The sequence below is a fragment of the Nelusetta ayraudi genome, unplaced genomic scaffold (assembly GCF_046127955.1).
Source record: "Nelusetta ayraudi isolate G7.1 ecotype Tasmania unplaced genomic scaffold, CSIRO-AGI_Nayr_v1 ptg000042l, whole genome shotgun sequence".
Taxonomy (NCBI): Eukaryota; Metazoa; Chordata; class Actinopteri; order Tetraodontiformes; family Monacanthidae; genus Nelusetta; species Nelusetta ayraudi.
Genome location: NW_027466092.1, coordinates 18,610,001 through 18,636,507, shown reverse-complemented (window position 1 = coordinate 18,636,507; position 26,507 = coordinate 18,610,001). Strand labels below are relative to the sequence as shown.

Here is a 26,507-nt window from a genome sequence, read left to right as displayed (position 1 = left end):
ACAATGCACCGCACTGTTTACGCCGTTGTTCATCATGGCGACCACAGGCTGCGTCTTCCACAGGACGCTGTCTCGCTCCAGACCAGGGGCTGGAAAGGTCTGAGTGTATCCTACTTGTAGTTGCTGTTGTATTGTTTGACGGTAGCGGGTCTGTCCCGTGCTAATTTTCTTTTCTTTTTTGCCTTTTGCAACTGCATTCCGCAGAGACCCGCCTGATCTGGCATCGATTAACAGTCTTGACGTTCGACCACCAGACTCCATTCAAAACCCCGCTGTTTTAACGTGGCTCTGTTCCGCAGACGTACACCCGTGCGAATTCATCTAAAATGTTTAGTTGACCACGCCCTCACGATGAAAAACTCATATTCCGGATATTCCAATTCAACACGGCAACACTCAATGCATGGACTTTTAATTCTTTTACTTCAGAAATGCCTTTACATCCGTAGACTATCGTGAGCGGGAAAGGGTTTTCAGGGGATGTAACACAGGTGGGGGGTAGTGGGAAGAAGTGGCATCAATACATTTCGATCTTGTCAGATCATTTCAAATTTACCCACACAACGCTGATAGCATCAGCTGATAAACGTGTGTCGAAACGGCTAAATATTAAAGAATGATAATAAATAGTGTTAAGCCAACTATAGCAAGGTAAATACCAGAGGTTCATTCTTTGGACTTTAGGTGGAGCTCTATTAGTAGAGTCGAGTTATCACTTCTGAGGCTCCTGTGAAGATGTTGGCTGCTGCATTTTAATTTTATTTTCTGCTATACATTGTTATGGAGACACCAAGCGTTGCTGTATGTGTTTATCAACAAAAAGGAAAAGATGCACAAATCTAATGCATAATATGGCATCTGCATTCAAACAGAGACTTGTGGGGAATGGTTGCAAAAGAGAAGAAAAGTTTCTGAAATCTAAATGTACTTTCACACAGCGAAGGCTCATCGCTGACCTCTTTGTTTTGCTTCCCACTAACAAATAACTTAGACACTATGTTTTAGTGGAAAGGAAACAACAAAGACTTTTCAGTTGGCTAATGTCACATCCGCTGGCCACAAATCAGACATGTTGTCACTCTGATATGTGAGTACAAATGTATGGAGTCAAAAAAATCAGAAAAAGAAATACTCAAGTAAAGTACAAATACCTGAAAATTCTTCTCAGGAACAGTAACAGAATATTTTTTAGCCACTTTCCCCCTCTGGTCACTTCTCATAGTCTAATGTTGTTTACACTCATGATGTCATAAAACGCTATTATAGCTTTTGTGTAAAATCGCAGTGATGTTTGTCCACATTATCTCCGGCAGACGTCCCCTGCTGTCTGCAGGGAGTTGCTGACGGCGCTGGACCTGCAACGCTACAGCCGAGACCAGGGCTCGTCCGTCTACTTCCCCCAGGCTGTCCTCAGTGGTGAGACATAAGACCCCAGGTCTCTGTGGCGGTCAGCACGGCATCGTACTTGTCGGAAGTAGTGGCGTTTTGTTTTGGGTTTTTAAATTAGTTTTTATTTGATCATCATAGGCAAACATGTTTGACTACATATGTAAACTGTATAATTACTCCAACTGCTGTGAAAGCAAATAATCGGGGCGGCAGCAGGGCAGCTTCAGAATAGGGGAAGCTTTCAGTTGGTAACAATTATTTTCAAGATAAATGCACAGGAAAGAATGAGACAGGAAAGGCAAGAACAAGACCTTCAACGTTTTCATGTCGATGAACAGAAATCAGAGCCAGTTGATTTTAACATATTCAGCTCATTTAGTACAGATCCACCAGAATGTTTCCTCCTGGGTTCTTAGTGAGAAAGACAGTTTTTCTATTTGGTAGATGTCATGAATCCCCTCAATCCGGTTCTCCATAGTAGGTTGCTGTGGTTGCATCCGCTTTCTTGTAATAAGCTTTTTGCTCACTAGCAAGAGGATCACAATGTGTTTCTTATCATTACTGTCTAATAGTTATATACAAGAGGTTACCCAGGTATACAGAACAGAGGATTGGGGATGGCCTGTTCTGTGTCTCCAGGTGCCGACCTCTACGACGTCACTTTGTCCGATGGCGACTGCCGACTGCGGGTCACCCTGGACCCCTGCCTGAACCAGCTGGTGGAGAGGAACGTGCTGCGTTCAGGCTCCAGACTGCGGAACGCCACTTTCGCCCCGGCCTTGGCGGCACAGCACCCAGTATGCGGAAATGGAGACAGGTGAGGGTGAGGACAGCGCAGGTAGCAGCTGTACCGGCACTGTCAGCTCTGATCTTTGTCTCTGCTGTCTGTTTTGTCCTCCTGCCAGTTTCCAGCTTGTCAGGCTCGAGGTGGAGGAGGTGGTGGTGGTGGAGGGAGGAGGAGGAGCAGTGCTGGGGCACCACGCCGGTGACACTCTGCCTTGGTTTGGCTCGTCAGAACCTGCAGGTGGGACGCTCCGCCCACCTCTCCGCCCCTTGCTGATGCAGTGTTTTGTCAAGCAGCAGTGGTGTGCAAATGATGGGGGGGGGGTCCATCATTGACACCCACCTTATCATATAGGAGCAGGTTTATTCCAAAAGAGGTGTAGCATCAGGAAGGCACCGGCCCACCTGAGGGAGGTCTTGTGGCTAATGTGGGCAACTGCAAAGATCGTCCAACACCATAGATAGATAGATAGATAGATAGATAGACAGACAGATAGATAGATAGATAGATGGATAGATAGATCTTGAAATAGAAGTAACCTATTGACATGTTTAACTGCATGTTATTCCTGTTTTCATATGGCGCAAGATACTTCAGGCGCTACATTGAAACCAGCAGGACCCTGAATGTGTGATTGCCCGCCCACAGTTCCTCTGGTCCCTCTCAGAGCCAATCGAAGCGTCTTCCTCCCACTGTGGAACAGTGTGGACTACAGTGGGGACGCGTGGAGGGGTGCTCCGCCCACCGAGGAGGAGGAGGAGGAGGAAGAGGAGGAAGAGGAAGGTCGGGCCAGAGTTTTTATTGCTCATGTTCAAAGCCAGCGTGCGAAATACAGTGGAGTCCAGGGGGGTCAGACCCCACCCATTAACTCATGAGACCCCCTGAATACATACATATATATATCTACATATATATTCACACACACATGTATATGTATATATACACATATAGATATATATATATTAGTGGTGGGACTTCATTAAAAAAATTAATTGAATTAATTCTGACCATTGTAATTAATTAATCGTAATTATAATTTGTATTTGTGAAAACGCATGCAAATGTTCTGTGTTGTCTAGAGTATAAAATAAAATGCAATATAATTTTAACGGTGTAATTCTTTTGTAACGCCGTTATTTTCTTAATTATCGAATTATTGTGATAATGTCCCGTTTTATATATATATATATATATATGTATATATATATGTATGTATGTATGTGTATATACATTACTTAATACTTACTTAATATATATATATATACATATATATATATATATATATATATATATATATATATATATATATATATATATTAAGAATAATAATTATCGCATGAATAACAACAAAGAGGATGTTCAGTGTAGCAGTCAGTGATGCAGATGTTGATAAAGTGTGTGACCACAGGGAGGCGCCCCGCTGTCACCGTGTCCTACCTGCACGAGTCCTTCCAGTTGGGACGCAGAGTTGTCAGGGGAACCGTCTGCCACCGGCTGATCGTGCGCGTCCTCAACAAGTCCCACTTGATGTACTTTGGGAGAGCCGATCAGAACTGCGATTGTCCTTACAAAGTGAGCGGACGCCGCTTGATTCACGGCAGAGGGGGCGGAACCCGTGTGGGACACGGCGACTGACCCAGATCCGTTTTGTGCGTGCGTCCAGGCTGTGATCCAGGTGTGCGACCACACAGGAAGCGTGTGTGTGGTATTGTGGAACAGCGTGTGCCTGAGCTGGTACAACTGCCTGGACCCTGGGGACATCATCAGCTTGAGCCACTATCGCGTCAAGAGGCGCTTCGAGGCGGAGTCGCAGGACATAGGTACAGTGGCCATTTGTCCTCTTCATTGATCAAAACCTTTATCAGTACTAAACAAACAAAATCAAATCAAATCAAACAGCCACGAAGGCACATAGGGAACGAAGAAGAGGAAGAATTCCTTTATTTATCGCACATTGGGGAAATTTGCATGGTATAAACAGCATATGCGGTGCAAAGAGAAGCATTTCAATGAGTGCAAAGGGTGAATTATAAAGAAAGGAAGAAATCATTTACACAGGAATACGACTGAGTCCGGTGTTCCGGCAAAGATTTGAGTTTTTTTGTTCCTCCATTGGCAAGAAAACAAACAAACGATGGCTGCTGGTAAAAAAAACCCATAACCGTTCCCAGTGCTGCCCCCTATGCTTGGCACACCCATATATGTAGTTCACCTAGTGTGCCTCAGCTATTGAATACCTTATGAATTAAAGAGTTAAGAATGAAGTGTTGCAACAATAGGTAAACACATGTACACAAAAAGTACCTGACTGCCCCCTGGTGGGGGGCTGATAGAAGGGAACTGTTAAGAACTTGAGTTCTGATGGACTCGGCTTGTTGTTTTAACCTCCTGACTGGTGGCTCGTGGATTTCTGGATCTCTGAGGACTTGATACTGAAGCCCGACTCTGATCCCGAGCACACAGTGGAGATCTTGCACTGATTGTTGCAGCTGTTGCAGGACTGAGAGCAGCCTCTCACTCTTTGACCCCTCAGAGCTCAGCGTCAACAGCAGGAATCCAGCTGCACGCATCTCCGTCCTCAGCCCGGCATCTGTGTTGCCCGAGCATCTACCACCTGCTGCCACCTACACCTTCTACACCAGGTACACACATACTCACACTCACACACACACACACACACACACACACACACACACACACACACGCAAACACACTCATACACACACGATCACACTCACACACATTCACACACACTCATACACACTCACACGCACACACACTCTCTCTCTCACACACACACACACACACAATCATACACACTCACACTCACACTCACACACATACACACATGCACAAACACATACACATACAAACACAAACTCATCCAATCACACACACACACACACCCACACACACACAGCCCCTGACTTCTCCTCCTGGCAGCAAGGAGCTCCTGGACCGCCCCCATGGAGACGTCTGCGATGTCATTGGCCTCCTCACCTTCTCAGGACGAGCGGAGCGAATCAGGAGCCAGGGTGCGTTGCTGTGGTGAATGTGGTCACATGGTCACATGCTTACTCTCATTATACCTCTTCCGCACAGCACACAAGGGGCCAGATCCACAAAGCGATTGCGCGGCTTTTGCGGCAGAAAATCCGTGTAAATAGCCCCAAAAACAGCACGTCCTCCTTCCCACTGAGCGGACGCAAAGGTGAAAAGCGGCAGGACTGCACCAGACTCATTTGAATGTTCTTGAATTAGCCATTACATTCAAACTGACCCCCCTTCAATGCAAACGTGCGGCAGATCCACGAAGATCCACGTCCGCACGTAATCTGACTGACGTAAACACCGCCAGCCAAAACCAGGCGCAGTTTCCGTCTGTCAAGTGTTTTCTGGCCTCAGAGCGACTCTCTCTGATGATGAGCGGTGTTTCTATAGAAGAAATATCATACACACACAACTTATCAAATATAAAATCTATTTATTTATGCATTTATTTATTTATTAAGAACGCAAAACATTGATAAGTTACAAGTTCACTTCCACTTGAAACCTGCACTTACTCGATCAGATCCGCCACTGAACAGCTACAAATCACACTCAGGTGGCGCTTACTGTTACATATATAACACAATGAAATCTATGTAAATATACTGACGTACCTTGACTGCCTTGCAATCGTGACCAGAGAACGCATGGGAGCACTCAGGAGCGCCAGAGTTCCTCTTTGTGAAATCAAACTAATTAAAATTATTCTCAGGTTCGGCTTCGTTCTTGCCGCACAATCAAACACACTCGTAATTATATTATAACATTCCTGACGTGTGTTCAGTTTTCTATGTGTTCCACTGTTTATTCATGTTCGTGTTGCTGTTAGTGTGGGGCAAACATGTTATACTTCCCCTATTAGAGGACGACAGAGCCCCCGGACAGGTGTGTGTGCTGTGCTTGGGGCTGTGGGGATGTTTGGAGAGACGTGTGCGACTGTCTCTTCCTTGGCCTGAGTTCAGGAGGAAACCAGTGTGTGTGTTTTTTTGACAACAACAAAAATATAAAAAGTATTCCGTCAGAAATTCAACTTCTGGTCTGACGATCCATCGTGCGGTCAGGTCACTAGAGCGCAACTTAGTGCTTCTGACTCCTCAGGGGCCGCATTTCTGGGTGTTTTTGTGCCTGCATATCATTAGCGAAAAAATCCTTTCTGGATGTGTGTGTGTGTGTGTGTGTGTGTGTGTGTGTGTGTGTGTGTGTGTGTGTGTGTGTGTGTGTGTGTGTTGGCCGGCAGACGGTGGCAGTAAGGGGGAAGTCTCGGAGTACCGCTGGCTGCGACTGGAGGACGGCTCGAGCGATCGGCCCGTCGTGCTGAAGCTCTTCTCGACATCGCAGCCCGACGCCCACAACAAGCTCCACCCGAGTAAGACGCGCCCGGCCCGGTGTCCCCCCCGACCAGAAGACACCACGAGCTAAAAGCTAAAGTGACGCTAGCTAGCAGCGCTGAGCCGACTCTTTGTCTGTTTCAGTGTCGGTGGTGGTGTGCACCAGACTGAAGGTGGTCAGGTCAGCCGGCTGGACGGGAGTGACCTTCTACCTGACCAACACAGTGTACACGCAGGTGTACTGCACAGGTAACCCCCCCCCCACTCTCTCCTCCTCCCCCACCACCGGTCTACTCTGCTCTGACGCGCAGCAGCAGCTCCTCCTCCTCCTCCTCCTCCTCCTCCTCCCTCCTCCCTCCTCCCTCCTCCCTCTGACCTCTGACCTGCTGGCGCATCCACAGGCCTGGGCCACCACTCGCGGATGAGCTACCGCAAGCTGCGGCCGGTGCAGCGCTTCCTCCAGTGGCTGCGGAGCCAGGATGACAGACGGGTGTTGAGCAGGGCCGTGGTGGGAGGCTTCTACGTCTTCCCGCCTCCTCCAACCTCCCTCGAAGCCTTCATGAGTAGCCGGCAAGGTTAGCCAGCCCACCCCCGAATATTGACTTGTATTGAAATATACCAATATTGGCCAAAAGAAATGGTGAATAATATTTTTAAAGATGTAATGTTAGACAAGATGATCTGAAGGACATTTTAGTGACAATAATATGTCATTTCTTTTTTAGCTTTTTGAAAGAACAGGAGACCCTTTGAGGCTTTCTGAGCAAGAGCCTTGCTCTATGTATATTCTTATGTATATCAGTACAATTCTAAGGGCAGGAAAACCAAATGAATTTTATTGTACTGTGAGCAAACACATTTCTTAATGTATTTATGGGCAGTGTGTTAAGTTTTTTTTTACCAATATGAAAATCATCAATCAAGCTGAATTTTACACACTGGACCTTTAAATGTCAATGTCACACAACGTGTGTGTGTGTGTGTGTGTGTGTGTGTGTGTGTGTGTGTGTGTGTGTGCAGGTAAGCCAGGCTTGGTCAGAGGGGCGGAGTTTGAGAGGGAAGTGGAGAGACTGTGCTACCGGGAGCGGCAGACCTTGTGCATCCAGGCCACTGTCACCATGGTGGCCCACAGCCGCAGAGGAGAGGTCAGCCGCTGTCACACCTCATAGGAGCTTTCACAAGTAACCGTGAAGTCTTGAATGTCCTGATCGGACCCATCGCAGCTCAGTGTGCCACAATCTTCCATTTCCATCTGTACATTCATGGTAACACATTGGCTGCAATTTATATTTATATTTATACTTAAATGTATTTACTTTCACCCCCTCCCCCATCTTAAGCAATATTTTGTCCAACTTGCCTCCAATTATCAAATCAGGCACTAAGCTCAACCTTCTTTTACGGCTGGGCGATTTTAAACAAAAATAAAATCCCAATTTATTTTCTGAAAAATCAATTTTCTTATTTTGATTTTTCGATAAAACTACAAAAGACGATGGAATAAATTATTTCAAATATTTTATCGTTATTTTTAAAGAAAAATAACAAACAAATGTCCCTATTGGGAATGCAGTGCAACTGAAAGATACTGTAAATCCTCTTTGGGTTTAGTAAAGTGTTTTCTACTGTCACCAGACTTCACTTGAAAATAAACAGCTTAAAATAGCTTCTCCTTACACAAGTTCCCTTATTTGGGAATAAAGTGAAAACTTGAGAACCAAACACAAATGATTCTCCCTGTGGATAAAGTAAACTGAACTGACTTTCACCAAACTTTAAAAAATAAAAGCTTTTTCTATCATCTGATCAGCGATGAATAAATAAATTCCAAAACTTTCACATTTTGTAAAATAAGAAGCGCAAAGCCCGGAAGCATGCAAGATAAAATTAGATTTTAAGATTTTTAACATCGTCTTGACTAATAAATCTGTGATTAATATCGATTAATCACACAGCCCTACTTTCGTGTATGAGTCTTCTCCTTGGAAAATCATTCATGTTCAAGGCTCCAAATGACCGGACTCTCCTTCCGCTGGGTCTTTTATGGTCTCCATCCTGAAGCTGCTTTTACACGGGCCCTATTTTCCTATTTGGAAACAACTTTTTCATGCTTTCACTCAATCTGTCTCCACTTGTTATTGACCAAACTGAGTTTGCAACTTGTTTGAATGATGGTTTGTTTGTCCTGTCTTGCTCTATTATTTTTCATTTAATTGCCTGTATTTTCTTTTGCCGTGTGGTTTTTTTGAAGCTGATGTGTGGAATCCCTTTGAAAACGAGTGGTGACAACTCTAGGGGTTCATCCTATGTAAAAACTTTCCCACCACAAGGTTGCAGTAGCTGGAGGCCCGGAAATGAGACTTTTGACTGCTTGTCTTGCAGGAGGAGCGCTGTCTCTTCTGGACCCACAGAGCTTCACCCTGCACCCCACCTCGCTCCTCCTCCCCACCAACCTCCTCGCGCTTCTCCACCTCTTCCCCCCACCCCTCCCCCTCCCGTTCCTTCTCCTCCTCCACCTCGTCCGCCCTCCCTCCCCTCTCTCCTCCCCCTCCTCCTCTGAGGTCGCCCCTCCGCTCCACCCCCTCCTCTTCCTCCTTCTTCACACCCCCGTCCTCAGACAGCGGCAGGCTGAGGGCCCACCACCCGTACAGCCGGACCAGGTAAGATGACTGAAAGCAGCTTGTCATCACCTCCTGCCTGCTTTTGATCAGCAGTCATACAGCCAGAATGTCTCATCCAGCAGGAAGTCATGGAGGAGGAAGCTGCTTCAAGCCGACACGCCCTGCAGGAAGTGAGTCGGGTTTTTGTGATTTCAAACTCTTTCAAGAAGCTCCTCAACTGATCTGCTTCCAAGTCAAGGTGTCTTTGTTTGTCCCTGATGGTAAACTAGCTGTGCGTACCGGAAAAGTCGACATTATATTCATAGTATGACACCATAGGACAATCATACATCCATCCGTTTTCATACCCGCTTCTCCCTGCACTCAGGGTAGCGTGGGTCTGCTGGAGCCTCTCCCAGCTGTCATAGGGCGAAGGCAGGGTGACACCCTGGACAAGTGGCCAGTTCATCACAGGGCCACATAGAGACAAACAAAGATTCACTCTCACACATACGCTTATGGTCAATTCAGAGTTCCCAATTCACTTCACGTGCATGTCTTTGGACTGTGGGAGGAAGCCGGAGAACCCGGAGAGAACCCATGCAGACACAGGGAGAACATGCCTGGCCCGGAATCGAACCTACAACCTTCTTTGAAATGCTGCCTGGCTAGAAGATTAGGACATTTTCCAGGCATTATCTTTCACCAAAAATGTCTTCTCACCTCAGATGTAAATGGCTGTGAATGACCTGCTTTGTCACTAAGTGAAAATGGAGTTTAAAGCCATGTTGTCACTATACTGCCTGGAAATTCCAAGCAAAAAAGTTTTCAGTGAGGTATCCATTTATTACATGTTCCCCTGAAAGTCTTGCCAATGTATTGTAGCAAGCAAAAGCAATGAAAGCAATAATAGTGTCGGCGGCGGCACTGCTGTCCTGTCGACCCGATCATCGGAGGCGGAGCTGATGGTGCTGAAGGTGCTGCTGATGGTGCTGATGGTGCTGATGGTGGTGCTGTGTGTGTTCTGCCCTCAGGCAGCCCTCGGCCACACTGCAGTCTGAAGACAGCAACTGCTCGGGTGAGACGCTTGTCCCTCAAAAGTTCACCGACCCAGTTATCACTCAGTGGAGGAGGCTGTGCTGTGTTCTTCCATCAGCAGCAGTAACAGGTGTTGTGTTCTAGTGGTCCTGTTTCAGGCCTCCATGGAGTTTCTGGGGAACGAGGACGGAGACACAGACGACGACGAGGCTGCGTCCTTCGCCGGCGGCCCCCAGCGGCCCGCTCTCCGCCCGGTCGCCCTGGAGACGCTGCCCATGCGCTACGACCACGGCCGCAGGGAGGAGCAGGTGGCCGCCGTGGCCATTGAGGGGCAGCTGCACACCGGCAGGAAGTTTGCTTTTGCCTGTGACCATTATTTCACTCTTAGACTGAAAGGTGAGTTTGAATTAACTTGCATTAACTTGTGTTTTTTGCATATTGTCTCTTGAAAAGTTCATTCAGGTTTGAGCCATTATTGAAGTCTTCCTTGCTGTGGGACAGATAATGTAACATATATAATAATAGGACTTTTTAAAGGACTCAATATATATTGCAAATATTGCACTAATGGTTTTAAAACCTTGAATATCTCAACAGACTGCCTTTTGAACATCTTACTCTTGTTTTTTTAATCTATCCACCTATCCACCTATCCATCTATCCATCTATCCACCCACCCATCTATCTATCCATCTATCCATCTATCCATCTATCCACCCACCCATCTATCTATCCATCTATCCATCTATCCACCCACCCATCTATCTATCCATCTATCCATCTATCCATCTATCCACCCAACTATCTATCCACCTATCCACCTATCCACCTATCCATCTATCCATCTATCCATCTATCTATCCATCTATCCACCCACCCATCTATCTATCTATCTATCTATCTATCCATCTATCCATCTATCTATCTATCTATCTATCTATCTATCTATCTATCTATCTATCTATCTATCTATCCATCTATCCATCTATCCACCCACCCATCTATCTATCCATCTATCCATCTATCCACCCACCCAACTATCTATCCATCTATCCATCTATCCACCCACCCAACTATCTATCCATCTATCCATCTATCTATCCATCTATCCATCTATCCACCCACCCATCTATCTATCCATCTATCCATCTATCTATCCATCTATCTATCCATCTATCTATCTATCTATCCATCTATCCATCTATCCACCCACCCATCTATCTATCCATCTATCCATCTATCTATCCATCTATCTATCTATCTATCTATCTATCTATCCATCTATCCATCTATCTATCTATCTATCTATCTATCTATCCATCTATCCATCTATCCACCCACCCATCTATCTATCCATCTATCCATCTATCTATCCATCTATCTATCTATCTATCTATCTATCTATCCATCTATCCATCTATCCACCCACCCATCTATCTATCCATCTATCCATCTATCTATCCATCTATCCATCTATCCACCCACCCATCTATCTATCTATCTATCTATCTATCTATCTATCTATCCATCTATCCATCTATCTCAGGGTCTCAATGCTCTTTCTGTTTTTTTCTGACTCTCACACTACAGTAGTTTTTCAACCACTCTGACCTTTACTGCAATGGGTTGTGGGTAATACTGTACTTTAAATAAGATGGCCACTGCTATACTTGTCTTATCCACATTCCTGTGGTTTCTGGTCGGCCCACAGAGGTTCTTTCACCTTCACTCCACTTTCACCCAGCGCTGCAAGTCTGTGCGGTCCTGACAGCTGTCAGGATCTCACTCAGGCCTGGGCAAACTACGGCCCGGGGGCCATATGCGACCTGCTAAGATTTTTAATCCGGCCGCCGAACTTGAAGAAATGATATTAAGTCATAAAATAGCTGCATCTCATCCATTTTTTCTGTGTTTTAAGAATCATTTCAATAAAGAGCTAAATACCTTGGGGCTTCCAAGACACATTTTGTGGTAATGCTTTTTTTGATTTTCAATAGACAAATATATAAAGCACATATTTCTGCATATCCCAGGATGTGTTTTTCTCTCCTATGAGTTGAGCCACCAAAACACTCCATCCATCTGCTGCTGCTCCGGCCCCTCTGTCAAATATTAGAACCCACTGTGTCCCCACCAGTCAGAGAGTTTTGCCTAGCCCTGCTCTTACTGGATCTCTGTTGAGTCTGATTCTGAGGGTTCTGGTTCTCTGTGTCTGTGCAGCGCTGTCCGACGATGTGCTCGTGGACGCCGTCTTCCTGCCTGACGCCCAGCCGACCTCGCATCAGCACGCCAACACCTGGCTCTCCATTCTGTCGCACGGAGCCTTCTCCTCACACGCACCCCCACCCTCACCAGGTCCGCCTCACACACACACGAATACACACGCTCACATACACACGTTCTAAAACTAAACTCTTGTCTCTCTCTTCCAGCTGACCTCATTGAAATGGCATCACAGCTGGCCAATCAGAGGCTCATATGTGTCCTGGAGGTGTGTCACCTGGGCGGCGCCACCACTGAAATTATACTAAGCCGAGTGTTTCTCTTGGAGGGCTGACACACACACACACACACACACACACACACACACACAATGGGTGTTTCAAAGCATAAAGTTTTTTTTATTTATCTATTTATTTTTATATTTATTTTTAATTCATAGTGTTTTCATAAGTTTCACATGCATGTTATACAAATCACCTGTTATTGATGATAAATAATTTATATGACTTTCTCTCTGCTACTGTCAACGTTTCTCATTTTCATTTTGATTAAAATTTTTTTTTTTTTTTAGCAAAAACAAAATGCCTATTTTTTCACATCAACCAAAACAAGCACGTCTTGTGTCTTCTTACATCTCTGAGCGATGCGTCACCGAGGTCCACTGGCAGGAGGACACAGGCGGAGGCGGAGCTTCGTTAGCTGCGTATGCTGTGTCTTTGGCAAATGTAGCGTAGCGGCGTTGGGCAGTGCAGGTCGTTGAGCCGCCCATCGTGGTGCAGGTGGGCGCAGTCCTCCCCTCCGGGGAACTGGCCGTGACCGGTCCATTCATCGGGCTGACCCGGTTTCCACCGTCTGGAGACGCACACAGCACAAAGCACAGATGCAGCTAGCTGGCTAGTGCAAGTGGAAGGGAGTCAACAGCCACTGTCACTCTGTCGATTAAGAAATATAAGGGGAGCACCTTCAACAGTGCCGAGTTAAATTATCACACACACACACACACACACACACACACACACACACACACAAAGCCCAAGCACTTTAAATTGTACCTGGGTTTTTATCGTACTTATTTGTTTGTTTTTATCGTTTTCTTACTTATTACATTTTATTGTTGATGTAGACACACAAAACATTGATGCTGTTTCTGCTTTGTGTCTCTATTGCTGCTGTAACAACACAAAATCCGCCCCTTGGAGGATCAATAAAATAAGTTTATTCTATTCTATTCTAAACACCATGATTGGCTGTGGTTCTCTGCCTCTGATTGGGTGACGCAGTGCTGAGGCTCCTGATCATAAAGGAACAGACTTTGCTTGCGTGTATGACAGATGGGGGTGTCACTACGTTTAGATTTAGACCCACATGCGGTTCATGACGTAGGGTGTCTGGTTGACCCACTCCCACTGCCCCGTCCTCTCGTCAGTCAGACCGATCCAGTGGAACAGTCCTGAGGTGTGGGCCGTAACAAATTTCTGCAGAAGGACAGACGGACAGTCAGCGGGACGAGGCGGATGTCTGACCGGCTCTGTGCGACGGCGTCTCACCCAGTCTTTGTCTTCGTGCAATATGACCAGGTGGGAATCTCGGGTGTTGCACCAATCCCGAGCCTTGTCCCAAGACAACATTGATTTACTGAAGAAGTAACAGCTCGATTCAAAAGACACCCAGTCAAGAGGACAGCAGCCAAGATCCTGGGAGCCTGGGGGACAAGGAGGGGACAGGATTGGACAGCATTGGGTTGGGTGTGTGCGTGTGTGTACATGTGTTTGGGGGGGGGGGTTATTACCATTGTTCATGATGCGATCAAGGTTGCATTTGATTGAGGCAATAGTGTGACTGAGGGATTCCAAAGCAGAGAGGTGGTTCAGAGCCTCACCCACTGAAACACACAAACACACACACACTCACACAATTCTCTTCACAGTCAAACACTGATGATGTGTGAGCTCTAGTTGTATGGCATCGTAAGGAATGTGGCAAGACAACGTGACATTTTTGCTGGTTCTCGCTTCCTAAAACTTTATGGTGAAATCTGAGCATGAAGGCCAGAAGAATTGATTCATGGTCTGAGATTAGGTTTTAGTTAGAGTGAAGGTCTTTGTATAGCTGTTCACCTGGAAAGCTTATATAAGTACATACAGTAAAAACGGGCAGACATATGTGTGTGTCTGTGTATATGACCTGAATTCAGCTCCTCATTGTGCCTCTCCACTGCGAACTTGAGCCGACGGAGGTCTTTGGCTGACTCTGGAACAGAAAAGCTATCGTGACCAGCTTGGGCTGATTTTCTGGAGCGGGGAAATGCTGTAGGCATCTACGTTACCTTTGTTCATCCGATGAGAGACAGTTAGCACGTCTGTCACATTGGACACACTGTTCTCCAGAAACCACAGTCTGCCCCTTGTGCTTGTATCTAAGCAGAGACATAAACATAATCTCGCCTCTTTCATTTTCATGACAGAGTAACTCCCTCCTTCAGGAGGAAGTGGCCAAGTTCACAACTGCCTCCAATACCAACATAAAGACAACTGACACTTATCAGATGATGCCAGTGTGTGTGTGTGTGTGTGTGTGTGTGTGTGCGCATGCTCACTGGTAGCTCCAAGGGTGATAATGATAATCAAGATAAGTATTGCAGTCAAGCCAGGGATCAACCATTGTCTGAATCTAGAGACGGTGGACTGAGAGAACAGAGACTCTGACAGACAGACGGGCAGACAGGCAGACAGGTAGACAAGAAGATGGATTGCAGTTATTCCTCACAGGCAAAGACAAAAACAGTGTGGACGAGTGGACGGACGGACAGACGGCGGTACAGACAGATGGATACCTTTGGTCCTGAAGAAGCTGTTCTCTTCGGTATTGTCGTCATGGTATTCAGTGGTCATGGTGCCTGTTTTCAGTCCGAGGAATCCGTTTGACTGTCCAAACATTCAGATGAGGGTCATCGACCATAGCAGCGACGCACTTTGAACTGGAAAGCAGCATGTGTGCGTGTGTGTGTGTGACAAAATCTCTCTCCTATTAAAACATGTCTAATTGTATGAAACATTTGCATCATTTGCTATATTACATTAGGGAGCATTTATTTTATTTTATTTTTTATTTTAAATTTAGCTAATTTCACTGAATTAGACCTGATGGGAGAAGAGCTTTGTGTTCCGGCTCTCAGCGACGTCATCCAAACAAGATGGCAGCACTTCTTGAACAAGAAGAGTGCAGCAGCCATCTTTAGTTGGGGGTGGTGGTGCAGTGAGGTTCGGAGCAGTGTGTTGTGTCTCAGTCACATCATGAGAGCCTTGGTGTTTTTGGACTGAAGGTTCAGCGTGTGGTGCATCAGTCCTCCTCTGGGGCTGAGCTAGCCAGGGACTGAGCCTGATTGAAATGCTACAGAGAAGCTGTAGAATAGGGTGACCATATTTTGATTGTCAAAAACCAGGACACTTGGCCCGGCAGTGAGATACTCAAGAGGATACTTGAAGTTAAGCCATCCCTCCTCTGACTGGACTGAAATGTATTTTTTCATTATTCTGCCATTTTATTAAAAAAATAAATAAACACACAGGAAGTCCTTGATAGAGTGGAAAACGTAGACGTCTCCTGGAAAACATGGAATTTGGTCACCCAACTTTGGGACGTATGCTAACAAGTTAGCATCTTCATATGCTGGTGCTAACAAGCAAAATTATTCTCTTTTTTTCAGTTCTCCCATTGGGTCTGGGGGAAACTTGTACTCTGATGGGCAACAACTCAGCTCATTGTACCTGTCTAGATTAGTGTGCACAGCATCAGTCAAAGAAAAAGCAAAGGTCTACTTCATGTCAAGCTGCTCACCTATCACATGCTTCCTTGCATCTGTGGTCTAACAGAAATTCAGATCTATCATTCTTTGTGGTCTATATTTAGAGGAAGCCTACTTCAGTCTTCCTGCAACAGATAAGTTTTATCTCTGCAGACATTCTTTTATGACATTCTATCATGGAGGGATAATTGTCATCTCATCCTCCGACCTACAGATGGCAGCACTGTAGCAAAGATTCAGTGAAAAACTGGGGCGATGACAGATAATGGCTGCACTGAAAGACCTGCACGAAGGTAATTTGAAAAACACAATGAAAAGTCGCACACAAAATATTTGATTTCAACATGGTGCCAAGAATTCAACATTCTGCCCAATTCTGTCCCTGGAAAGAGCATCTCAGGTCACAGCCGGTCTCATGTTCTTCAGTGATGTCAGCCCTCCGTGAGGTCATCATTGAAGTGCAGCAGGATCGCAGGGGTGAACTGGTCTGGGTCCAGTCGAAGCTGCTGCAGCTGCTCGTCCTCATCCGAGACGTTGTTCTCGCTGAGTGTGCGGCTCATGTCCAGGATAATGCCATTGTATTTCCAGGTGTAGCTGCGGGCGTGAGAGTTGTAGCGCAGGTATCGCTGTAGGATCTCAGCCAACGTCTCCTCAGAGCACACCTAGATGGAGGGACACGTACAAACACTTGTTTTAAAGGTCAACTTCACTTGGGTATGGCTATACTGCTCTAGTGTACCATGAGATAATGTCAGGTGTGCCTCAAAAAATGATCCAATTTTCACTTAATTGGTCTAAAAAAAATTGCAACATTCCATTGTCGAGAGACTGTGCTTTAAAGGGAATGTGAGCCTATTTTCCTCAATTCCTCCCTGGATATCCAGGTTTCACACTGAGTGAGTATAAATTAAATTAAGAGGCTATATTGTCATTATTGGGCTAAAAAGTGTCATTCTACATTTTTGGTTGGTGGTGTGCCATAGGATTTCTAATGTAAAAAATGTGCCGTGGCTCAAAAAAATAAGGTTTAAAAAACACCTTACTATACAGTACATTTAGTAAGTATTTAATGGTAACAGGGAGCATTCAAGAGATAGTAACTGGCCAACAGTGTGCTGACTAGCTTTGCTGTTAGTTTCAACACGTTATCCAGTGTTTCAGGAACGGTCGCATCTCCACCTCCCAGGTGCACGTTTGAACAGGTTGTTATGATTTTGCAGATATAAGCAGGTTTTAACTGTTATTTCTCTCCATAGACCACAATCTTTGTTTCTTTTTGGCCAAAGCCATGCGTTTGTGACTGCTCACCTCCAGTCGCTGCTCCTGCGACGTCAAGGTGTTGATGACTCGGATCCACCTGGTTTTAGCCGAGAGCCGTCCCACCTTGTATCGCTCGTCCTTCCACCACGGCTCGCCAAAGTCCGTGGCCCAGTCGCAGCGGGGTCCAGCGGGGGGCACGTGCACAAAGCGGCCCCTGGGGGTGTAGTACCTCATGCACTGGGTCTGAGGATCCACAAACTTGAGGACCTGAGGAGAGTTTACGGGGTGAGACGGGATCCGATCTGAGCGCTGCCTCCCGATCGATTGCTCTGCTCATGAGCTTTCTTACATCCTCAGTCTCGGGGTCAAACCAGCTGCTGATGTCCTTTCCTGCAAACTCCATGACGGGCAGGAGGAGGACGTCACCTGCACACAAACATCACCGGTGTCACATGGCATGAGCAACAGCCTACGTGCATGTGCGGACCTGGGTACTGTGAACACACAACACTCTCTGACCTTTGAACTGGTTCATCAGTGGTGTCAAGTCACACACTCTGCCCAGAAATGACACCCACAGGTCAGCTGCTGTGTTGTGGGCGGCGACCTCAGCAGGAGTGAAGTAGCGTTGGCGCTCCAGCATGGCCCCACCTGTAAAACACACAGCTCAAGGATTTCAAACATGCAGTCTGTCAAAGGACAGGTGATGCTCCTGCTTTTGAATAAAAATAATCATTGACTCAATGGCGTTCCCATTGGTTTAGAGCAGGGGTAGGCAAACTCTTTGACTCGTGGGGCCACAGCGGGTTCTAAAATCTGGGGCCGGAGCAGGAACAGAGGGATGGAGTGTTTTGGTGAGCCACCTCATAGGAGAGAAAAATATCTCAAGGGATTTGTAGAAAACATGTACTTTAATGTCAATTGAAAATGAACAAACGCAAAGTTACAACAAAATAATTGTCTTTGAAGGCCCACGGTATTTAGCACTGTATTGAAATGACTGGGCTGTATTAAAAAGCTTTGCGGGCTGCATGTGGCCCCAGGGCCATAGTTTGCCCATACCGGTTTTAGAGCCAAAACTGGCAATAACTAGTTTGAGGTCACAGGTTGTGTGATAAACGTTTAAATAAAAAACACCCCAGAAAACATTGTTGTTGGACCTTTTTGACAATAATGAGGGGACAGATGGCAATGACACAACATTGCTGCACGTGTTCGGTTTTCTTAGGTAGGTTTTGAGCAATGGAAGACATCAGAAAACACCATCATTAAATTGTCATCAGCATCACATAAATCCCACCTGAGTGCAGCTCATCAGTGACTGGATGTTAGTGGGTGTAACGTGTCATCATCCTCTTCTGAGAGTAATCTCACTTCATCCAGAAGATCAAAAGTTCCCACTTGATTTAAAATATAAGAAAATGGAAATCAAAGAGATCAAATTATCGATCAGTTTCCAGAGTTTCACCTGTAAAACTGGGTCGGAGTGAAGAGGCCATCCACTTTAATCCCACTTCAAAGTCCTGACGTTTCTCACCCAGGCTTGGTCAAGTTGTGGCGTCGCACAGTTACTGTGGCAACAAGTAACAGAGGGCGGGACCAACGAGAATACTTTCACAGGCCCGCTTGAACGAGCAACATTTATGAATGAAGTGGGTTTTTTTTGTTTTTTTTTCCAGTGTTCAATACTTTTTGTGGATGATTTCTTTTGCATAAATATTTCAGACAAATCTTTTGTCATTCATCGCTTTCTTCTTATTATATTTTTTTTATTCATGCCTTTTTTGTTATTTATTTTTTGGGGAAAAAATTAAATTGAATTAAATTAAATGAATTTGACAGTTGTAAATTAAGAAGATGGAAGCGTCGTCTTTATTTGCGTACCGCACGACACGGTGCAAGTTAACCTGATAGTGTTTAATTAATAATTTCACCTTCATGACATGTGCTATTTATAGGGGAGATAACCGTAAGGAAAGGTCTGAATCTCTCCATTATCTTTAGGTACCCCACTCCCTCCCAAGGAATGTGTCACACGTGGCACACGTTCGCTTTCTTCGGTTTTTAACCAACTTTCTACAGCTCCTCCGGAAACACCCCCACGCCCGCCTCTTTCCATTTGTCCACCCGTGATTGGGTGGTATGGAGCCTCTGCGGCGTGATGAATAACCATGAGACCTGTCAATCAAGATGTACACGCTCGTCATTGGCTGCAGCTGTTCGGGGGGAGGGGCCGGAGGGGCTTGTTGCCCACTGTGTTCTCCTTGGGTTTCGTGTTGGAGACGGAAACATCGCGGGATTTGAGCTGCCAGTTTGGACACAGCAAACGTAGGAATCTGAGCGCTGATGGAGTAAAAGGAGGCGGAAGGACGGAAGACTTTTGTTAACTTTTGTGAGCGCAGCGGCCTTAATACTGCAGCCATGTCCCCTTTCTTCTGCCTGCTCTTCGGTTTTCTCGTCAACGTCGCTTCGGCCGAGCAACGGAGGCTCTCTCCAGGTAGGAATGCACTCCTCCGGAGGGGGTGTCAGGACCACCGACCCCCCCCCCCCCGGAAGCTAACTGTTGCTAATGTCACCGAACTTGCATCGACGCCGTTAAAACAGCGAGACGTTTGTGTTTTGTCGTAGCAAAAGTCTCAGTTGACCCGTCCAAACCCGCTACAACCTTCTTTTTTTTTTTGCCCATTCATAGGTCCGCGTGGGTCATTTACTGTGGCGATGATGCCATTATCAATTATCTGTGATTTTATTTTTCCTTCAGCTCCACCGCTTGTAGAGTTGAAGGACTCTTAATTATACACTTATTATATTATATTATAATTATTATTATAATTAATTATAATAACTCCTCCCTGCTCCTCTCTCATCCTGACTCTTGCTGAAGGAGGCCAGTGTCCCCTCTGCAGCTCTTCACCCCTGGTGAACCCCTGAGGAATTTTTTGCTCGGCTCCTTCTGAATGTAGCGTGTGTGTTCCTTCCACTCCTGACAGAAAGAAAGAGGAGTTTGCAGTTGGCAGCCTGTCCACCAGCAGCACAGGTGCCGCTGTCGTAAATGCTTTTAATGCCACCACCTGTGCTTCTTGCCCATTCATGTACTAGTGGCAGGTGCCACACATGGATTTTCCTGGTTATTATTATTTTTTTTAATATTGTTGATATAATTGCTGTTCTTTCCCTTTTTTCCCCCCTCATTTATTTCACTTGTAGAAACACGTTCTAAACCAGGGGAGGGCAAACTCTTTGACACATGGGCTCACAATGGCAATGGCAAAACTTGACAGAGGGGCCGGAGCTGCAGCAGATGGATGGAGTGTTTTGGTGACCCACCTCATAGGAGAAACACATGTATCATGGGATATGTAGAAAACATCTGCTTTATTGTTAATTGAAAATGAACAAAAGCAAAGTTGCAACAAAATGTGTCTTTGTAGCCCCATGGTATTTAGCTCTTTATTGAAAAGACTCTGAAAAGACTTAAAAATGGATGAAATACAGCTGTTTTACTACTTGTCATTTCTTTAAGTTCAGTGGGCCGGATTAAAAAGCTTAACGGGCCGCCGATGACTCCCGGGCCGTAGTTTGCCCATGTCTGTTTTAAAGGCTTTAACCTCAATGAATTCATGTCAGTGGGTTGTGATCGCACACAGGTTCACAGCTGAGACAGGTTGCTGTGCTGCTCTTTTTTAGCCTTTTGATGGCAACATTTGCTGTTGACTGATGACATTTCACTCTGCGTGCGTGCGTGCGTGTGTGTGTGTGTGCGTGCACGTGTGTGGGCATGTGCGCAGACAACCTGCTAGTCATCACTGCAGCAACAGAAGAGACAGATGGCTTCAATCGCTTCCTGAGAACGGCCCGGGAGTTCAACTACACTGTGAAGGTAACACACACACACACACACATATGCAGTGCTGTGTATGTCGTGAAGCCCCTTGAGTTTCAGCCAAGCGGGGATGCTGTTGCTGATGATAACCCACGCTAATGGCTCTGACCAAGGTCCTGGGTCTGGGAGAGGAGTGGAAGGGAGGTGATGTGGCTCGGACAGTGGGTGGAGGTCAGAAGGTCCGCTGGTTGAAGAAGGAACTTCTCAAACACTCTGAGAACGAGGACATGGTCATCTTGTTTGTGGACAGGTAACTCGGGTGTCTGTGTGTGTGACTCTTTCCTCACCCACTGGTCCTGCTCACCCGGGCAGCTCACGGCTACATTTACATTGACACTGTGTGTGATTTGTCTTCCCACAGTTACGATGTCATCTTTGCGTCGGGTCCTGAGGAGCTGCTCTCCAAGTTCTCCCGCCTGGGTCACAGGGTGCTGTTCTCCGCCGAGGGCTTCTGCTGGCCCGACCAGCGTCTGGCCGCCAAGTACCCTGTGGTGCATTCTGGGAAACGCTACCTGAACTCGGGAGGTAGGACCGCACGCGAGAGCCCTGGCGGATCTGATGAGTTGCTACAGGCCTCTTTAACGTGTGTGTGTGTGTGTGTGTGTGTGTGTGTGTGTGTGTGTGTGTGTGTGTGTGTGTGTGTGTGTGTCCAGGGTTCATGGGCTTCGCTCAAGACCTGAATGCTATTGTCCAGCAGTGGAAGTTCAAAGACAATGACGATGACCAGCTGTTCTACACCAGGGTGTATCTGGACAAGACGCAGAGGGTGAGCTGTCCCATCAACACACACTCACAACACAGGAAAACAATAACGCTGATGTGACGTGTTGGTGTTGATGTTGTCCTTCGACGCTCCAGACCAAGTTCAACATGACTCTGGATCACCGTTCCCAAATTTTCCAAAACCTGAATGGAGCAGTAGGTAGGGCCACACACACACACACACACACACACACACACACTCTGTTTGTTTTGCACGTGTGTGTCGGCGGTGGATCCTCATTGCATGTCTTGGTCAGATGAGGTGGTCCTGAAGTTCGAGCAGGCCAGGGTGCGAGCCAGGAACGTCGCCTACGACACGCTTCCTGTCATCATCCACGGCAACGGGCCCACCAAGGTCAGGGGCCACGTCGTTCTTCCGCTGGGGGGGTTTCATCAAACCAGCGGGTGAGTCTTGACCTTGTCTGTGTGTGTGCGTGTGTGCGTGCAGCTGCAGCTGAACTACCTGAGTAACTACGTGCCGACGGCGTGGAGCTTTGAGAACGGCTGTGGGATCTGCGACGACGACCTGCTGTTCCTGGAGGAGGGGCCGGTACGACTGTCACCTCCACACGTCCCTGTCCCAGCCTACTGTGGCCTCAGTGTGTGTGTGTGTGTGTGTGTGTGTGTGTGTGTGTGTGTGTGTGTGTGTGTGTGTGTGTGTGTGTGTGTGTGTGTGTGTGTGTGTGTGTGTGTGTGTGTGTGTGTGTGTTTCAAGGACGAGGAGATGCCCCTGATATATATTGGCATCTTCATCGAGCACGCCACCCCCTTCATGGAGGAGTTCCTGGAGCGCCTGACGACCCTCAGCTACCCGCTGTCCAGGCTCCGCCTCTTCATCCACAACAACGTAGGACTAACAGAGACGCCGTCTCTCTCGCATGCTCGATAACTCTTCCCTGCTGTGTGATAAGACTCAATGCAAATATTGCACAAATGGTTGATAAAACCCTGCTTCCGCCTTTTGTACATCTGGTTCTACATAGAATCTCTTGACTCTTTCTTGTTATAACTGCGTAGTTCATTTTTCTTGTCTTGTTTTTAGTGCTGCATCAGTGTAGTTTTCCAACTTGGAAGTACATCTGCTCTATTCTATCTATTCTATTCTATTCTATTCTATTCTATTCTATTCTATCTATTTCTGTGACCCGTGCAAACCTCTGGGCAGGTGGTCTATCACGAGCAGCACATCAAGACCTTCTGGCAGCGCCACCGCGCTCTCTTCCCCGAGGCGGTGCTGGTCGGACCCGAGGAGAATCTGCCGGAGAGCGAGGCCCGTAACATGGCAGTGTGAGTGGAGCGGCTCCAAGCCGTCCAATCATGTACAAATCCAGGGCCCCCTTGGTTCTGTTCTGATCCCGTGCCACTACGGCAAGTCTAACTCTGTCATGTGTTTGCATGTGTTTGTCCAGCGAGGCGTGTAAGAAGGACCCCAACTGTGACTACTACTTCAGCATGGACTCTGACGTGGCTCTGACCAACCCCGACATCCTGAGGATCCTCATAGAGGAGAACAAGTACGTCGCTTCCTGGCACTTCCAGGAACACACGCACACACACACACTCCCTAGAGCACCAATAGACTCAACAAATTGCACACTTCCTGACACTATACATGGCTTTTCAAGTTCTCCGTGGCAATAATAATGATGATGATGATGATGATGATGTCCTGGTTTGAAAAAGGAGAGACACCAGCTGCGTTTCCATGACAGTTTTTTGCAAAATAAAAGCAATATTTCTAAAATTTCGACACAGTGCAATTGTTCAGGTGTTTCCATAGAATGGTGTGAAGTTCATAAGCCGTAAATCTTGTAAAATCTCGTCTCGCAAGATTTGCAACAATTCCATTTGCGTTTGTTTGTTTGCGTTTGTTTGCCGTCAGGAGTGGTTGTGATATTTTTTAAGTTTTGATTACTTGTAAAAAATAGTCCGTCTCCTCCTCCGTCCAAACATAACGCAGCATTTTTACTTGAAGTGAACTGGTCACCTGACCACGTGCGTCACGTCCGGTGACACGTAAGTGCAGGAAAAGTCTTTCCATGACAGTTTTGCGACACACCTCCATATGGATGCGTCTGAAAAACCTCCTTGTGAGAGCGTCAAACCCTTCTATCCATATTTGAGAGGTTTTTCGAAATGTAGGCGTTTCCATTACCAGTTTTTTATTGCGATATTTTAGGTTTTGCACAATTCTAGGTGTGATGGGACCGCAGCTAGTGACTCATGTTTTTCTTTGCAATACAATTTACAACCTTTCAAAGCGATTGAGAGCCGCTGCGTCAGCTGATGAGGAGCAGGCCAGAGCAGGGTGGGTCGGTCGTGCCAAGAAAAAAATCTCTTGTGCAGCGGACGTGACGGGCCAACGAGTCCGAACATCCCAGCCAGAGGAATGTTAAACATGCACATTGCAAGTGCAGTGATGATCCAACATTGTCTAACTATGATTTACAGCCGTTGCTTACTGTTAATATCATTTCTTCAAGTTCGGCGGGCCGGATTGAAAAGCTTAAGGGGCCGCATATGGCCCCCGGGCCGTAGGTTGCTCATGCCTGGGCGAAGAGCAAGTATATGCTGTCCTTCTTTTCAAAATAGAGACAAGTTGTCCATCTCAGTAGACACTGGTGCAGCCCAGTAACCCAATTGCCCTCTCAACCCTGACACCATGAGTGTATGAGGATGTCCTCGCTCTTATTCTCTCCCTCCCCCCCTCTTTTCCTTTCTCCCTCTCTCTCTCTCCCTCCCTCTTTCCCTCTCTCTCTTCCTGTCTATGTCCCTCCGCCCCTCAGGTCGGTGATCGCTCCCATGCTGTCCCTTCATGGGAAGCTGTGGAGTAACTTCTGGGGGGCTCTGAGTCCTGAGGGCTACTACTCCAGGTCTGAGGACTACATCGAGATAGTCCAGGGGAAGAGGATGTGAGGACGCACGCACACATGCACACTCCCTCACAGATGCCACATCGCAGTTAGCTGAGTGCGCCGTGTGTGTGTGTGTGTTTGTGTAGAGGTGTCTGGAACGTGCCGTACATCACTCAGGCCTACCTGATCCGTGGCAGCGTCCTGCGGTCCAAACTGGCTCCCGTCAGCCTGTATCTGGACGAGGACATGGACCCAGACATGGTGTTCTCCAGGACCATCAGGGACCAGGTGATCTTTGCTGATCGCTTTGCTGATTGAGTGACTGCTGCTGATCCGCCCGGGCTCGTCTAAACAGGTTGTCTTACGTCCCTGCCCTCAGGGGGTTTTCATGTTCGTGTCCAACCGGGACGAGTTTGGCCGTCTGCTGTCCTCCAGCAACTTCAACACATCCAGACTCCACCCAGACATGTGGCAGATCTTTGACAACCCTATGGTCAGAGACACACACACAAAGACACACAGAAATCCACAGGGATAATAGAGCCATGACTGAAGGTGTGTGTGTGTGTGTGTGTGTGTGTGTGTGTGTGTGTGTGTGTGTGTGTGTGTGTGTGTGTGTGTGTGTGTGTGTGTGTGTGTGTGTGTGTGTGTGTGTGTGTGTGTGTGTGTGTGTGTGTGCAGGACTGGAGGGAGAAGTACATCCATGAGAACTACTCCAGGATGTTTGAGGAGCAGGGACATATTGTGGAGCAGGTGAGAGACTCTTCGCTGGCAGGCACCGGAGGAGAGCGAGCGGCTCTCTGATCTGATCGGTGCCCTTGTGGTCCTCAGCCGTGTCCAGACGTCTACTGGTTCCCAGCCTTCTCTGAAAAGATGTGTGACCATCTGGTGGAGACCCTGGAGCATTATGGGGGCTGGTCCAAGGGGACAAACAAGGTGGGTTAGGGTGTTTGACCACCTTGTACTTTGGTGGTTTTTCTTTATTGTCATTGTCTGCATTTTAGGTTAATACTGAGAATATCATAGTTATGAAAGTCGATCCATGGAGTCATGGTAGAGAAACAAAAGTTGATCAACTTTTGATGACCAGTTTTGTTCATCGAGAATGAACGCAAAGAAAAAACATTGAACGAGAAAGTGTCTTTAAACTTTTGGATCGGCACAGTACGTTTATGTCACTTTGTCCTGTGTGTGTGTGTGTGTGTGTGTGTGTGTGTGTGTGTGTGTGTGTGTGTGTGTGTGTGTGTGTGTGTGTGTGTGTGTGTGTGTGTGTGTGTGTGTGTAGGATGAGCGTCTTACCGGCGGCTACGAGAACGTCCCGACTGTGGACATCCACATGAACCAGATTGACTTCGAGAAAGAGTGGCTCAAGTTCCTGAGAGAGTACATCACCCCAGTGACGGAGAAACTGTACCCAGGCTACTACCCCAAGGTAGGCGCTGCTGCCACACTGCCCCCTGCTGGTCACTGGCTCACTATGCTCAGTGATGGCCTGCCAGCATTAGAGAAGACGAGTAAGTAGTAGTGGA

At 46.8% G+C, this 26,507-nt stretch overlaps 4 protein-coding genes across 8 annotated transcripts in view; 2 read left to right on the top strand and 2 right to left on the bottom strand.

Annotated features, from left to right (window-relative positions):
- The first annotated feature begins 14 nt into the window (after positions 1–14).
- LOC142894066 (RPA-related protein RADX) lies at positions 15–12,980 on the top strand. 5 transcript variants are annotated; one of them, XM_076035193.1, is made up of 19 exons: positions 15–97; positions 1,314–1,416; positions 2,029–2,206; positions 2,295–2,413; positions 2,822–2,956; positions 3,582–3,745; positions 3,837–3,993; positions 4,707–4,815; positions 5,117–5,208; positions 6,462–6,590; positions 6,697–6,801; positions 6,954–7,127; positions 7,573–7,697; positions 8,935–9,212; positions 9,296–9,343; positions 10,187–10,230; positions 10,335–10,586; positions 12,411–12,545; positions 12,623–12,980. In XM_076035193.1, the coding sequence occupies exons 1-19, from the start codon at positions 35–37 to the stop codon at positions 12,745–12,747; spliced, it is 2,535 nt and encodes an 844-aa protein (XP_075891308.1). In that variant the 5' UTR covers positions 15–34; the 3' UTR covers positions 12,748–12,980. The 5 variants fall into 5 exon arrangements, with proteins under 5 accessions (XP_075891308.1, XP_075891307.1, XP_075891310.1 ...); XM_076035192.1 differs by having other exon boundaries at positions 9,293–9,343; XM_076035195.1 differs by lacking the exons at positions 12,411–12,545; positions 12,623–12,980 and adding an exon at positions 11,781–12,328 and having other exon boundaries at positions 9,293–9,343.
- asgr1a (asialoglycoprotein receptor 1a) lies at positions 12,807–15,379 on the bottom strand. The gene is given in 9 exon segments (XM_076035197.1): positions 12,807–13,143; positions 13,145–13,265; positions 13,779–13,888; positions 13,961–14,115; positions 14,203–14,295; positions 14,598–14,663; positions 14,740–14,829; positions 15,010–15,114; positions 15,247–15,379. Coding segments are annotated over 9 exon segments (945 nt in total). The 5' UTR covers positions 15,350–15,379; the 3' UTR covers positions 12,807–13,041.
- Positions 15,380–15,964: 585 nt separating this feature from the next.
- cyb5d1 (cytochrome b5 domain containing 1) lies at positions 15,965–18,907 on the bottom strand. Its single transcript, XM_076035198.1, has 5 exons — positions 18,777–18,907; positions 17,998–18,126; positions 17,828–17,904; positions 17,527–17,745; positions 15,965–16,880 (listed from the first exon to the last, which is right to left on the bottom strand). Exons 2-5 carry the CDS (start codon positions 18,119–18,121, stop codon positions 16,650–16,652), a joined length of 651 nt encoding a protein of 216 aa, XP_075891313.1. The 5' UTR covers positions 18,122–18,126; positions 18,777–18,907; the 3' UTR covers positions 15,965–16,649.
- Positions 18,908–19,773: 866 nt separating this feature from the next.
- Positions 19,774–26,507, top strand: part of plod3 (procollagen-lysine, 2-oxoglutarate 5-dioxygenase 3) — a 9,234-nt gene continuing 2,500 nt past the window's right edge. The window contains exons 1-17 of the mRNA XM_076035185.1: positions 19,774–19,975; positions 21,267–21,358; positions 21,475–21,611; positions 21,723–21,886; positions 22,015–22,127; positions 22,220–22,283; positions 22,381–22,478; positions 22,572–22,673; positions 22,839–22,970; positions 23,289–23,410; positions 23,533–23,637; positions 24,910–25,035; positions 25,125–25,266; positions 25,358–25,471; positions 25,660–25,731; positions 25,810–25,914; positions 26,264–26,410. Of these exons, the coding sequence (XP_075891300.1) occupies positions 19,900–19,975; positions 21,267–21,358; positions 21,475–21,611; positions 21,723–21,886; positions 22,015–22,127; positions 22,220–22,283; positions 22,381–22,478; positions 22,572–22,673; positions 22,839–22,970; positions 23,289–23,410; positions 23,533–23,637; positions 24,910–25,035; positions 25,125–25,266; positions 25,358–25,471; positions 25,660–25,731; positions 25,810–25,914; positions 26,264–26,410 (1,911 nt within the window). The 5' untranslated portion in view covers positions 19,774–19,899. The remainder of the gene's footprint in view (positions 19,976–21,266; positions 21,359–21,474; positions 21,612–21,722; positions 21,887–22,014; positions 22,128–22,219; positions 22,284–22,380; positions 22,479–22,571; positions 22,674–22,838; positions 22,971–23,288; positions 23,411–23,532; positions 23,638–24,909; positions 25,036–25,124; positions 25,267–25,357; positions 25,472–25,659; positions 25,732–25,809; positions 25,915–26,263; positions 26,411–26,507) is intronic.